The sequence below is a fragment of the Macrobrachium nipponense genome, chromosome 15 (genome assembly GCF_015104395.2).
Source record: "Macrobrachium nipponense isolate FS-2020 chromosome 15, ASM1510439v2, whole genome shotgun sequence".
NCBI lineage: Eukaryota > Metazoa > Arthropoda > Malacostraca > Decapoda > Palaemonidae > Macrobrachium > Macrobrachium nipponense.
This window is the reverse complement of record NC_087208.1, coordinates 37,031,926-37,046,925: the sequence shown is the minus strand read 5'-3', so window position 1 is coordinate 37,046,925 and position 15,000 is coordinate 37,031,926. Positions and strand designations below refer to the sequence as shown.

The following is a 15,000-nucleotide window of genomic DNA, read 5'->3' as shown; positions in this document are numbered from 1 at the left end:
ATATATATATATAATATTATATATATATATATATATATATATATGTATATATATATATATATATATATATATAATATATATATACTTATACTATATATATTATATATATATATATATATATATACATATATATACTATATATATATATATATATATTATATATATATATATTCATATATATATAGATATACATATATATACATCTATATATATAGATATATACATATATATAGATGTATATATATAATATATATATATATATATATATATATATTATATATACATATAGATGAGACAACATCAAAACTAACCATATTAAAATCATAATTCAAATTTAAAACTATTCAATTTGTTTATAAAATCAACATTGTTTTTAACATTCGTGTTAGAAATATTTCCTACCAAAGGAGTAAGAATTTTTACAAGCCATTTAGATAAATTATACGAAACTGAGCCCACTGAACTAATGATTGGTCTGATAGGGTTATTGATTTTATGTGTCTTGACTAAACCATACATGTAAGGTAGGGAGGCGCATTGCGGTGTAAACTGTTTAATTAAATGGTCCAAGCCCTTCAAAATGGATTTAATTTGTTTATTAAAATGGGAGTTAACTGTCTGTGTAGGGTCAGACCTCAGTTTCGTATAAGTATCAGTGTCATTTAGCAATGTCATTATTTTACTTATATAGTCACTTTTATTCATAATTACCACTGCATTAGATTTATCTGCTTTTGTCACCTTCACTGTTTCGTCTTCTTTAATTTTCTTAAAAGCCTGGAGAAATCTCACGGGTACATTAGGGGGAGAAGGTTTACTCATAGCACCATACACAATACCTTTACAAATATTGATATCATCAGGGCATAGGTTTTGATTCAATTTTTCTAAAATAACAAAAGGATTTGAGATGTCGACACAGTCCAGGTTACCATTAAATACACCTAAGCTTAACCCATATCCCAAAGCCGCTGTCGTAGCACTATCCACTGGTTTGTCAGATAAATTAATCATGAAGTCCACGTTGGCATGCCTCTTTTGTTCATTACTACTCCAATCACCATCAAAATGTTAAATTCTCTGTTTTTTCTGGGATGTTCCTAAGGGCTTTACGTGTCTGTAGCCCGCAGTTTATTGACGCTGAAATTAAAACTATTTATGATATTGCATTGAAACTTAAATACCCAAGGACTTTTGTAGATGTGGCATGGAAAAGAGCTAGAAAAACATTTTATTCACCTAATGACAAACTTGAATTTAGTAAGCATAACATTCTAAAATTACCTTATGATGAAAGGTTTTTAGATATTCCTAGAATTTTAAAGCTTTTTAACATAAATGTTGTTTTCAGTAATATTAATGTCAAGAGTTTAGTAATCAAAAATTCTCCTAAAGATCTTCCAGGCTGCATATATGAAATTTCTTGCAAAAAGTGTGATAAAATCTATTACGGACAGACTGGCAAATCTCTTTCACAGCGTCTTAAGCAACATCAATATTCTGTGAGAACTGGGCAAATATCGAATGCATTATTTGTACATATGAGAGATTTAGACCATCCTATTAACTGGAGTCAAGCAAGAGCCTTAGTCCCATGTAATGACACAGTTAAAAGGAATATCATTGAATCTTGTTTTATCAAGTCAAATAATAGAAATGTTCTAAATTTAAGTCTTGGTTTATTTAAACTTGATGCTTTCATAATGAAAAAAGTTGTAGATAAATATAAGCAACAAAATTAAAATATATTCAGTTTTTACATGTTTTGGACTGTAAAGATACTTTGTAATTTCGGTTAGGGTCAGAATCTGTTTAAGTTTGTGACCGTGTGATATCCGATAATCCTGGATTATCCCTTTTAATTTTTACCCTTTTGATAATTAACCATCTGGTATTCCTGATCTTGTTTGTACCTGAGGCCTTCCTCTCCGATTGTACTTTAGTAGCTCCTTGACGATGTCTGAATAAAGACGAAAGCGCTTGGATTCCTGACTTTCATTTCCCGTGGTATTCGCTTATTATGAAGTCACGTGCATCTACTGTGATTTTTTCTAAGCATATATATATATATATATATATATATATATCCTATATATATATATATATATATATACATATATATATATTACGCCTAGGGTTTTTGATTAATAATATATTGCCAATATGTTCGTTGTGACCTATTGGAATGTGGAGAAGCAACGACCCAAGAAAGCTGATGAATAGTTTCTGTGGGTGGCGTGACATAAAACTGCATAGTTAGACAAGTCAATGTACTCAGTTCATGAACTCTTCTCAAAGTGCCTTTGTGAAACTGGATGCAGCCAGTAATTGTGAGGCGCTAACGAACTGTGCGTTCGTATGTGCGTGTGCGCCTCTTCTATTGAAAATGTTGGATACCCAAGTCTATGGGGGATTTTCATAGAGGCGTCTTCGAGAGAAAGGCAGGATGCCGTGGTGCTCACCGGGAGTGTCTCTTTATAATATAGTGCTTTAAATAGTCCGGCTGCTTGGGTGAGTTTGAACTGTTTAGCCAAAGAGTGGCTTGTTATCTATTTGACATTTTTATAAGGATATCCAATCTTTAATCTCTGATTGTTAAACTTGTGTGTGTACTTATGGAGTGTGTTCTATGTCTTTGAACAGACGGTTCTAGCAGAACCAAGATGGGGGACCGAGAGGGAGTCCCGATGGGGAAATAGACTTTTGGTGACTAAACACTATTCAGACATTTTACTGTTGGGGTTTTTAGGTTAGTCAGTAAGACTTGGATCATTATCTTTTGTTACTTAATAAATGTTTATCTTATGATGCAACTCTCTCATTTTGGTTACCTGTTAGAGTGGAGAGAAAGAGGTGAAGAGAGAGAGAGAAAGAGAGGTGTCAGTGCTAGAGAGAGGTGAGAGAGAGAGAGAGAGAGGTTTGTTTGTTGTTTGCCTTGACGCTCGAGTTACACATTTACCAAATGAATAATGAGGAAATATCCTCATTATATATATATATATATATATATATATATATATATATATATATATATATATATATATATATATATATATAGCGAGAGAGAGAGAGAGAGAAGAGAGAGAGAGAGAGAGAGAGAGAGAGAGAGAGAGAGAAATACCACAGATCATAAACATCACATAAAAACCGAGTAAGCTACGAAGTGCCAACAACAACTGTAAATCAATATTTCAATGGACGCGACAGATTCACGTACTCCTAAGGAAAAGAATTGTGCCATCCCGCTAACTAAAAGCCTCCTGAGAATTGTATTTCATATCTGCTTGTCAAATCAATACAAAGCGAGGCAAGGTTCTTGAAAAGAGGACCACTAACGTAAAGGATTTAGATCTCTGCCTGTATAAGTTGACGTATACTTAATGTTAAATGATCTTGGCTTATTTTCAAATCGGGAGACTGAAAATAGAAGATTTATAGACGTAATTCATAGAATTACGCGAATAGTAAGATGCTATAGTCGTGGAGAAATGACAAATTCGGCGTTCGATACATCATACCAGTTGGAATCAGTGTTTTTCCCAATTTCATAAGAAATAAAAAAGTTATTTTTCCCTTCCCTAGTATACTATCCTGCGCAACATACCCCCAGTACAGAGAGAAGCAACAAGTATTGAGACAGACAAATTAGTTGCAGAATAACTTTAATACGTGACACTTATAGAAAAGAAGGTTTTAAAATTATCCTGACGGAATTTGCTCTCTCTCTCTCTCTCTCTCTCTCTCTCTCTCTCTCTTCTCTCTCTCTCTCTCATTCAATTATCTCAAGTCCTTTACTCAACTGAGCCATTTGTGTGAGTGGCGAGTCATTGCAGAAGTTGGAATTGATCGTTGAATATGCAGATGGGAAGGAGAGCATTGAGAATTTGATTATGGTGATAAATAAGCTAAAAGTTTGGACAGACGAGAGTAATTGGTATATATATAAAAAAAAATTCCCCCCATCCCCCCCAACCCCCCTTCCAAGTTATAAGTTCGGTAGATCTCTTCTTTTCTCTCGAGTTCTATTTTACATAGAAATGGGCGACAACTCGAAGGCAAAGGAGGTACTGGTCCCTCTGACGAGATGAATGAAATGGTATGGAAATTTTTTTTTTTTTTCCTCCTCTGATATCAGGGAACACGACGTCCGCGTTCGCTAATACCGCCGGGGAATTGAATTAAGACTAAATCACTCACGAATTTTCAGAAATAATCCGACGTTTTCTTCCCTCTGACGGGAACCGACCGGGGCTGATTTGCCTTCGGCGCGCCGGAATACCTAATTATAAACCCTTAATTCATACCAAATAGATAATGGAGATGCTCTTTCAATAAGGGGAAAAAAATGATAAAAAAAGGGACTAAAAACTCCCTTTACATCGTGTGGCTGGATATTATCTAATTTACGGGCTTCCATTATTGGAAATTAACGTCAAACATTATGGAAGGACCGGAATAACTCGCGTCACAAACTTCAATTCATTTCTTACGCTGTGATTCGTAAAGTTTAGACTCCACTCGTCAGATAGAGAGAGAGAGAGAGAGAGAGAGAGAGAGAGAGAGAGAGAGAGAGAGAGAGAGAGAGAGAGAGAGTATTTCCTTTCTGTCCTGATTCAAAAGTCTAGACTCCACTTTTGACTACGTATTGATTTTTCCTTGGCTGCTAATATGCTTACAATGGGCGTTTCCTTAAATATGTTATTTTTTATTGAATATAAGACAACTCTTAAGGGAAATATACGCACATCCCAAAACGTACCTCAACTATACCTGAATCCTTTTTTTGCCTTACATGAAGAAGACGAAAGTCTGGACTTGAACGGAGCTGTATGTTAATAATACCGCGGTGTTGCTTATTGAAAAGAGCATTTGTGTTTCCGCCGAGTACGTATATACATACATACACACACACACACACACTAAGCGCGAACAATATTAGCAGGATGGGGGAAATGAAACACAAGGTACTTAGACCCTTCGTATTTCCCGATGCCTTGATCGGATTAACTGAAGGGAGGAACGAGTGAGCTTTCGGCTGTTTATTGTTATTGACGATTAAAAAAAAAAAAACTCTTGAAACATATATATATGAAGTCTGAGGAGTGGCAACGCGAATATTATGTATACTACAACAAGCTCGTACGCCGCCCTAGTAGTTAGGGGAATAACATATTTCATGAGCTTTCCTTACTTTGTAATGGAGGGATGATGGAGGAGGAAACCTGGAGCAATTATCTACTTCAGGGCCAGAGGAAGAGAAGAATAATTTGGGGAAGGAAGGAGTGGAAAAACAGAAGGAAAAAAAGAAGGGTATAAGGAAGTATACAGTACCAGGAAGAAAGAGCAGCACACAGACTTATAAAAAAATTGCGAATATTTCCACAGATCGAACATAAGAGATTGGTAGATCAGCTGGTATCAAAGTCCTTCTTGGAGGCCAGGATGGTCTTATGGCCAACGGAACACTTCGCAAACTGTACTCTTAGTGAAAAGACGGCAAAATACAGTTCATTACAAGTACTCGTACATATCTAGTTATTATTATTATTATTATCATTGTTATTATTCAGTAGATGAAATCTATTCATATGGAACAAGCTCTAAGGAGCCATCGACTTGAAATTCAAGCTTGATATAATGTTCATTAAGAAGTAAGAGGAAGTAAAGGAAAAATCCAGAAAGAAGAGATCCCACAAATCAAAGAAGCAAAAAAAAAATCTTTGATAAAGAGATAAAGGAGGCTATGTGATATCTCTAAAAGCCGAAAAACTTAAAACAGCCGGACGTGTGGGAAAAGAAAACGAAAGTATGGAAGAAAGCAGTGGAAAAATCAACATGAGGTACTATTGAGCTTGACGAAGTTAAGGAACTCGAAATTCGATATGCTCTCAAAATCAGCGTTGATGGATGATAAGTATATTAAGACTGAATCAGAGCGAGGGCGAATATAAAAAAGACAAAAAAAACCATTGACGGCTGAATTATCTGCCAAAGTATGAATGAAAAAGTGATCGAGAGCGGAAGCACTGGCATAGAGAAATAGCAAAGTAAGGTGACAGAGCAGGTCCGGGAAAGCGCCGCTGGAAATAATAAAGGAAGGATGTATTGGACTGCAACAATAACAGATATAATTAAAGTCTACATGGAGGGAGAATAAGCCCCTGGAAGGGGAATGAGACCTTAAAAAAACACAGAGTACAAATTCCCTAACTAACTATGTATATACATGTTTCATACAATGCAACGGCCGAAGGGTTACCCAATGACTTTATTTAAATAAGGCAGAAGGGAAAGAAGAAATGTGGAGACTAGGCCCCAAAGGAGCTATTCCAAAGTCCTCCCTCAAAAGAGAGGTTACAGGTGTCAAATAAAGCATACCATATTTCGGCAGTGACGGGGAGGTAGTGTGAATATTAAATGAGGGGGGGGGGGGGGGGGGGGGGGGGGGGGGACCATAACCTGTCTGCATTATGGAAATATACTTCATGAACGTGTGTGTGTGTTTGTAAGCAAACATTATCCTCATCATCATCATCACTATTCAGTAGATGAAACCTACTCATATGGAACAAGGCCCACCAAAGGGGCCACTGACTTGAAATTCAAGCTTCCAAAGAATATTATGGTGTTCATTTGGAGGAAGTAAGACGAGGTAAAGTGGAGTACAGATAGAAGAGATTCCACTGATCAAAAGAGATATAATGAGTTAATACATGGATAGTTACATAAAAAATATTAAAATACAAGAAGAATACTAGCTTGAACTTCAGAAGTTCCAGTTCCTCGAAATCCTCCTGGGAGGCTGTTCCTTTCTCATTTAAAAGTATGTCTACCAATCCGTTGAGATAATCTAAGAGGAGAGACTGTAATTTGTTATCTTTAATGCTTCTTCCTCTGTCAGGTAATCTCAGGTGTACATCGTCGTCTCCCTTCAATTACTGAGGCTTCTGGGTTATTCTATACACTTCATTTAGTTGTCTTACGCTGAGGATGACCATTCAACTCGTGCTTTCACATCTTGGGCTGTACCATTAAGTCTCTGTATCAATATCCCAACCCAAAGTCCTCTGTACATAACAAGCCAATAAAGTCTCTGTACAAGTAAGAACAACAAACTCTATGGGAACAGAACCAACCAACAAAGTCTCTGTACATCAACAAACAGCTTTTGTACAATACCCACCCCAACAAAGGTCTCTGTACAACAGCCAACAAAGTCTCTGTACAACAGTCAACAAAGTCTCTGTACAACAGTTTTGTACAATACCCAACAAAGTCTCTGTATAACAAAAAACCAAACAAAGTCTCTGTACAACAGCTTTTGTACAATACCCAACAGAGTCTCTGTACAATAGCCAACAAAGTCTCTATACAACAGCCAACAAAGTCTCTGTACAACAGCCAACAAAGTCTCTGTACAACAGCTTTTGTACAATACCCAACAAAGTCTCTGTACAACAGCCAACAAAGTCTCTGTACAACAGCTTTTATACAATACCCAACAAAGTCTCTGTACATTAGCCAACAAAGTCTCTGTACAACAGCCAACAAAGTCTCTGTACAACAGCTTTTGTACAATACCCAACAAAGAATATTATGGTGTTCATTTGTAGGAAGTAAGACGAGGTAAAGTGGAATACAGAAAGAAGAGATTCCAATGATCAAAAGAGAAATAATAAGCTATACATGGATAAATACATAAAAAAATATTAAAATACAAGAGGAATACTATCAGGGTAGTAATGTATTTTTAAGCTTGAACTTCAAAAGTTCCAGTTCCATGAAATCCGTCTGGAAGGCTAGTCCATTCTCATTTAAAAGTATGTCTACTAATCCGTTGAGATAATCAACGAGGAGAGACTGTATTCTGTTATCTTTAATGCTTCTTCCTCTGTCAGGTAATCTCAGGTGTACAGCGTCGTCTCCCTTCAATTACTGAGGCTTCTGGGTTATTCTATACACTTCATTTAGTTGTCTTACGCTGAGGATGACCATTCAACTCGTGCTTTCACATCTTGGGCTGTACCATAGTCTCTGTACAATAGCCAACAAAGTCTCTGTACAACAACCAATAAAGTCTCTGTACAACAGCTAACAAAGCCTCTGTACAACAGTCAACCAAGTCTCTGTACAATAGACAACAAAGTCTCTGTACAACAACCAATAAAGTCTTTGTACAACAGTCAAAAAAAGTCTCCGTACAACAACCAACAAAGTCTCTGTACAACAGCCAACAAAGTCTCTGTACAACAGCCAACAAAGTCTCTGTACAACAGCCAACAAAGTCTCTGTACAACAGCCAACTACATTCCTCCTTGTTACTCTAACACATTCGCTTATTTCATCATCATAAGGTTTTATGTATTCATTAATCTACCTTTTAAACCTACGGTTTTTTCAGTCAGTTCTTCCCTGATCTTTTTTTTCATACAAGGTCATACTAGACCGTGTAAGCTAGCTTCATGAAATTTTTTGTTGTTTTGGATTATTCCATACAAATTCCGGTGACTCTGAAATATAATGATAACAAACAGGCAGATATAATTCTGAAATTCCCCTGATTTTCAATACGGAATCTCTCCGCTGAAGTCGGAAATTTCCCCTTTCAACCTAGAAACTTCCCCATTCTAATATCAAAAGTACCCTCCATTAAGAGGTCGATCAAATTAAACGACCAATATGCAACACGCAAATTAGTCGAATTACTGAGTAATTCATCAGGGTATAACTAATAACAACATCTGTTTACGTGTGAGTGACAAGATAATGCAGATGGAACTGAAGGCACAAATTCTGTTGAGTACTGAGTAATTATAATTTGGGAAATCTTGTCAGTTGCATAAACAGGAATTCTGTTTCGAAATGCGGAGATTCTGACTATTGAAGTCCTCTCATCTGAACACACGACGTAAAAGCAACATCGATAAAATTAGCCAATAAAAAATACTTTAAAGATAAGAAACAAACTTGAAAGAATAAATACTGCCGACTTACAGAGTACTTTCAGCCTGGACGAAGTCGTGAGAGGAGTTTCTGTTGCTGGATTGGTGACCTCACATGTGACCTTCGCCCCGTTGTCCACCGGCGTGACCTCGATCTCGGCCCTCGCTAAGGTCACGTTACCTTCGTGTAACAACTCCGTTACGATTTCCTCGTCTTCTTTGTATATCCTGTGGAGATAAATGACGCGAGAATGACAATGGGTACCTACCATTCAATTTCTAATTCCTTGTGTTCTCAAGAGTAAAGAGAATATGATCAAAGGAATGTAGTTCTATTTGAATTATGGGTTTCTTACCTAATATATATATATATATATATATATATATATATATATATATATATATATATATATATATATAGATATGTATGTATGTCTAGGCAACAGGCATCCACAGGTAGCCACATTCGAAAAATAGGAAATTAATTAAATTAAAAACTATATCCCTGTGTTTTAGCTCATGTGCTCTTTATCCTTGAGAATGCAAGGAATTAGAAATTGAATATATATATATATATATATATATATATATATATATATATATATATATATATATATATATATATATATATATATATATATATATACTATATATATATATATATATCTATATATACTATATATATATATATATATATATATATCTATGGCCAATTAGCATCTTAAAACGTAAAATCCATCAATTTTTTCGGGTCACTTTAATCATGCAAAGCAACACAAACAGATTCTATACAGTGACCCTGATCGATAGTATAAAGGAATCCCCTAATCTTTCAATTCAACACAACGATACCTTCGCATCGTAGACAGGCCTAGCACTTCGGTACAAATGAAATAGGTCTACCGTTGGAATTAAACAGAGATCATTGGAATTAAACAGAGATCATAATTGATGGTGAACGTTCTAGATAAAACACATTCATTCTGGCCTACAACCGCTGACATCTCATTTACTTAGGTAATATATTAGAAAACAAGGCCAACCATATTACAGTGTTTCCAGGTATGGGCAACAGTTTCATTTTAGAGAGAGAGAGAGAGAGAGAGAGAGAGAGAGAGAGAGAGAGAATACCAATCAGGCAGGTGATGGCCTCCTTTTGGATTCGCTTGATTGTTTTCATTGTTTTTTTTTTGGGGGGGGGCCATTTTTTGTTTACAAATTCATTTGCTAAACATGGATAACAGCAAATAACGCTAAATGCCTCTTTTTCTTTCCAGTTAACTGTGCGTTTCAAAATCCTTTGAAGACTTGGTGTTACGAACATTTTCACACTTATGTACTCCATGCTGACAACTTACGCACAAAAATAGTGTCCGGGATAAGTGCTTTATTAAAACATTAGCGGGTATAACCTCAAAAGACCACACTCCTGATGACAATAGTGCGGCTCTGGATTTTTTTAAAATTAAGGCCGAGCTTTTTAAAGATTTTTGCGTCTCTAAGAAAAAACAAATTACTATTAAACAATCCCATAGATGACAATTTACAATACGGCTTATCTCAGCCAAAGAAACAAGATTTTCAGTGTTGATTAAATATTGTCAAATCGCATTATAATTACCGATATATCTCGGCTCAATACTCATTTCTAGACATACATAAAAATGCAGGTGAACTTTAAGCAACTGTTGTAACAACGCTTAAATTTTTTTTTTCAAATTCTGCCTGCAGAAATTTATGGTGTACGAAATTCCAAGGAAGTTAAAAAATTCTAACGCTACGTATCTCATTTTCGCAAGTGATTAAGGTCGCCTGGTTTCTGCATATTTATGCTCGTACGAAACAGCAACACTGGTAGAAGAAAATGAACGAGGAATTACAGAATCTCGTTTAAAAAGTGGAGCAATGAAGTGAATTAGTTCTTTTTGTATTTTCAATCTGCGAAAAACAGATTTAGAACTTTATATATATAACATTATATTCCATGGAAATACAAACACAAAATTAAGACCCAAACGAAATGATATAAATAAAAATAAATAAATAAAAAACAGAATAAAACTCAACAAGGGAAGCAAGAAGCTTTCATCCTGGAAATCGTGTTCCAAGGCAGAATTAACATACTATACCATCAAGAAACGAAGGAGGAGGAGGAGGAGGAGGAGGAGGAGGAGGAGGAGGAGGAGGAGGAATGCTCTTCGGACGCTGCTATATTCGAGCGGAAGAGATCTGCATTTCGCGTTCTTACAAGTCTTTCTTAAGATATGCAAAGCTTCTTCTTCTTCTCCTCCCAAAATAATGATATGCATCGCGATGGCACTCACTTTCGCGGGGTCCTTACTCGATTTTCGCCCGATTTCTTTTTCTCGCTTGAAAAAAAATGAAAGTATATAATTCTTTATTAAGTGATTTGAATCTCTTTAGGACGATTTTTCGCCCTGTTCCTTTTTCCTCGATTCAAAATACAACTGATTCTTTGTTCAATAATTCTAAGTACTGTAGCAAACTTTTTTTGGCCACATTTATTTTTTCTCACTTTAAAAAAAAGAATTGATTCTTTATCAAATAATTCTTATTATTTTAACATACGTTTTCCCTTATTTCGTTTCCCCTCACTCCAAAAAAGAATCTGCTACTTTATTAAATAATTCAGATTATTTAAGCAGAATTTATCACTTTAAAAATGATTAGATTCGTTATATAAATTAATTCAATTATTTTGGCATAATTTTTCGTCATAATATTTTTACCTCACTTCACAAGACATCTGACTCTTTATTAAGATTTAATTACTTTAGCATATTTTTTTGCCATACTTCAGTTCTCTCGCTCCAGAAAATACCATCTGTTTCTTTATTAAAGCATTCCAATTATTCCAGCATACACTTTTGTTTTATTCCTTTTTCGACACTAAAAAAAGATATTTGATCCATTTAGCAAGAAATTCTTATTATTTTAAGCATACTTTTTTGCCCTATTTCTTTTGCCTGCCTTACAAAGATATCTGATTCTTTTTAAATAATTAAATAATTCTAGCTATTTCATCATACCTTCTTTGCCCTATCTATTTGTCCTCACTTCAAAATAATTAAGATTATTTAGCATACTTTCGCACTTTTAAAAATGATCTGATGCTTTTAACACGCTTTTTTTTTTTTTTTTTTTTCTTTTTTTTTTTTTTTTTTTTTTTTTTGCTCTATTTCTCTTTCCTCACTTTAAAGGACATCTGATTCTTTAATAAACAATTTTAATCATTTTAGACACCACTTCTCCCCCTACCCCCCCCCCCCCTCCCCCCTCCCCCACCCAACCCACAATGTCGTTACGACAAATTTCATCCACCTGTAGAGTCGAGAGTCGCTTCAGATGAAAGAAAGTGAAGGAGGGAATTTAATTCAATTACGTCTGAATCCAGAACATTACAGTTAACTTCCTGCTCCTGTCATTACGCTGCGTTTCATCGACCTTTGGAACGAGGAGGAGGAGGAGGAGGAGGAGGAGGTTTAGGAGGACGGAGGAGGAGGAGTTTTAGGAGGAGAGGAGGAGGTATGGAGGAGGAGGAGCAGAAGCAGCAGCCCTGGATGAAAAAGGCCTCACGAACAAAATTGAATTCAATTACGAATCAAATCCAGATAATTATAGTTATCGTCAGGGTATATGACTCTTAATCATTTCTATATTAGGTAACCGTTGGGAAATGTTCGAATCTATCATTTTTGTTATTAGAGTTGGATATCAACTGAGCACTTTTGATGAAACTTATAACGAGCTGTTTAGGAAGATAATTAATATATACACGACACATACAGGACAGCTCACGAAGATTTTTAATTCCATCAGTTAAGTTAAAAGTTTATAAAGTCTTTTACATGGCATTTTTTTGAGTAGTCGCAGATTGTCCTAAGTTTAAAGGGCAACATACGGAAGAAATATTATCTCACCTGTGCAGGTGAGAAGCCAACATCCCCTTAGAAGTAATTAGCATTTGGGGGGAAGGGGATGTCAAATGGAATCAAAAGTAGACATGCCATATAAATAATAACAGATTAATTTATGTATTTTCCGCACATGGGAACGCTGATAAAAAAAGTTAGTTTTTTTTTCCTTTCTTATAATATTCTACTAACAACCCTGTAAACCCAAGAGAGAAACCAGCCTGCAAAGAGCGACATGTACAAGGAAAAGGTGATTTTCTTCGCATTTCACAATTAAAAAAAAAAAAGTTATTACTTAATAGTGACGTTAGCTTTAGCTTCGAAAAGACGCACAATAATAAATATTACTTTTTACAATGATACTGGCAGCGCCCAAACGTCAACGGAAGTTTTCTTCAGTGCCTTCAAAATTTCTTACCTGATTTTCGGCGGTGGGTGGCCCCCAATGCTGAGGCAGGTCAGGTCAAGAGTCGTTCCTGACACGATTTCGCTCCGGAGGTCATTTTCGAATATGGGCCGACCCGCCGGCCCTGAAATATAGAGCAGAAAACATGATCAGCTGAAAGTGGATTAGAAATTAATTTACATCACAAGAAAATTCTTTACACTAAAAAAAGTAAGAATAATAAAAGGGTTTTGTGTATCTGTGGTAGAGATAAAATCTAAAGACAGGAATTTGAGTATTTCAGATAAAGTTATGAACTGCAATGGTGGGAAGGGAAACTAATAGAACAGATGAATTTTTCAGAAACAAATTCTGAATCAGGACATCCAGTAAATATCAGGGTAAGTATTCCTTGCTTTTATGCACATCGAAAAGCTTCAAAAATTAATACAAATATTCACGACAGTTCAGGGTAGGAACAAATATATACAAAAGACAAGTAAAAATCGTGAATAAACTCTGGTTTTTACAAACTACATGAATTAATATCAAAAGATAACAAGAGTCAATCACTTACGAGTTATGATAATGACTTTTTTAGTCTTGACGACCTCGTCTATGGTTGGGTTGATGGCCCTGCACTCAACGTGAATCTCCGTCGCATTCCGGGAGGTCACCACGTACTCGCTCAGGACAGAGGAGGTCATCCACCCGCCGGTGTCTGCCTTCTCCGCGACGGATTTGCTCGTCTCCATGACCTCTCCTGTGAAGGATGACGGAGGTCATGTAAAAATAAGAATCTTCGTAGGGTGTCAGAGCCGTCAGTAGACCTCCTGTGGTGCACTGTGGGCTGCCTGTTGTACCCCCCACTTTTTGGACTTTCATTTTGCATCTATTCCTGTTTCCTATCCTCAATTTTGCTGCCCAACCTCTCTAACGATGACTTCTTAGTCCAACTGTGGGGATTCATCCAAGTTCCCCCTTTGGATCTTTGTGATTCATCTCATTTATTTCTTGTATCTCTTTACCTTACTTTTTTTTAAGCCATAAAAACTGAATGAACCCCAATGCCCCAGCGCTTGGCTTGGCAGCCTAAATTAAATTTTAAAAAAAAAAAAAAAAAAAAAAAAAAAAAAAATTAAAAACAAATCTGTAAAGAATCGCTCTGATAAAGGGAAATTCTTACAAACCTGATGCAAAGAAAAAGTGTGGACAGACAAATGAACTTCAAATTAACGAAACTATCAATTACAAAAAGAATCAAACCTGTTGACATTAAAGAACTCGGGAGTAGGCCCCACCAGGCAGAAGTTCGTGTCTACAGAGAGTGAGTGAAGTGAGAGAGAGAGAGAGATGTTGGCAGATATTTACGCATTCACATCCTGAGTAGTTACGTCAATAATGACGCTTTACGGCCCATTTGGTCGGCCATCAACTTTCTTTACATCCATAACCATAATTCCGCAGAGACATCACCACATCAAATAAGATCACCAAAACATAAAACGTCCAAGAGGGGAAAATGTCAGAGGGCTGCCCACCCCACCCCCCAAAAATACCAGCCCCCCCCCCCCCCTCTCCCCCAAATAAAGAGTAAAACCGCGTTGGAAGCAGAGGAAGACAGATAAAATGGAGTCAGAGTAAAAAGGTTAAAAACAGCCAAGAAGTACAGGAGGAGGACATAAAACTACCTGCCGAGTGAGGACCAATGAAACGGAGCCATAAACCACACGGTATA

General features: G+C 36.1%; 1 protein-coding gene across 1 annotated transcript in view; it reads right to left on the bottom strand.

Annotated features, from left to right (window-relative positions):
• Positions 1 to 15,000, bottom strand: part of LOC135227091 (nephrin-like) — a 391,371-nt gene that overhangs the window by 105,185 nt on the left and 271,186 nt on the right. Inside the window, exons 8-10 of the mRNA XM_064266942.1 lie at positions 13,840 to 14,025; positions 13,296 to 13,407; positions 8,995 to 9,170 (exon numbers count right to left, since the gene is read on the bottom strand). Coding sequence (XP_064123012.1) covers positions 8,995 to 9,170; positions 13,296 to 13,407; positions 13,840 to 14,025 — 474 coding nt within the window. The remainder of the gene's footprint in view (positions 1 to 8,994; positions 9,171 to 13,295; positions 13,408 to 13,839; positions 14,026 to 15,000) is intronic.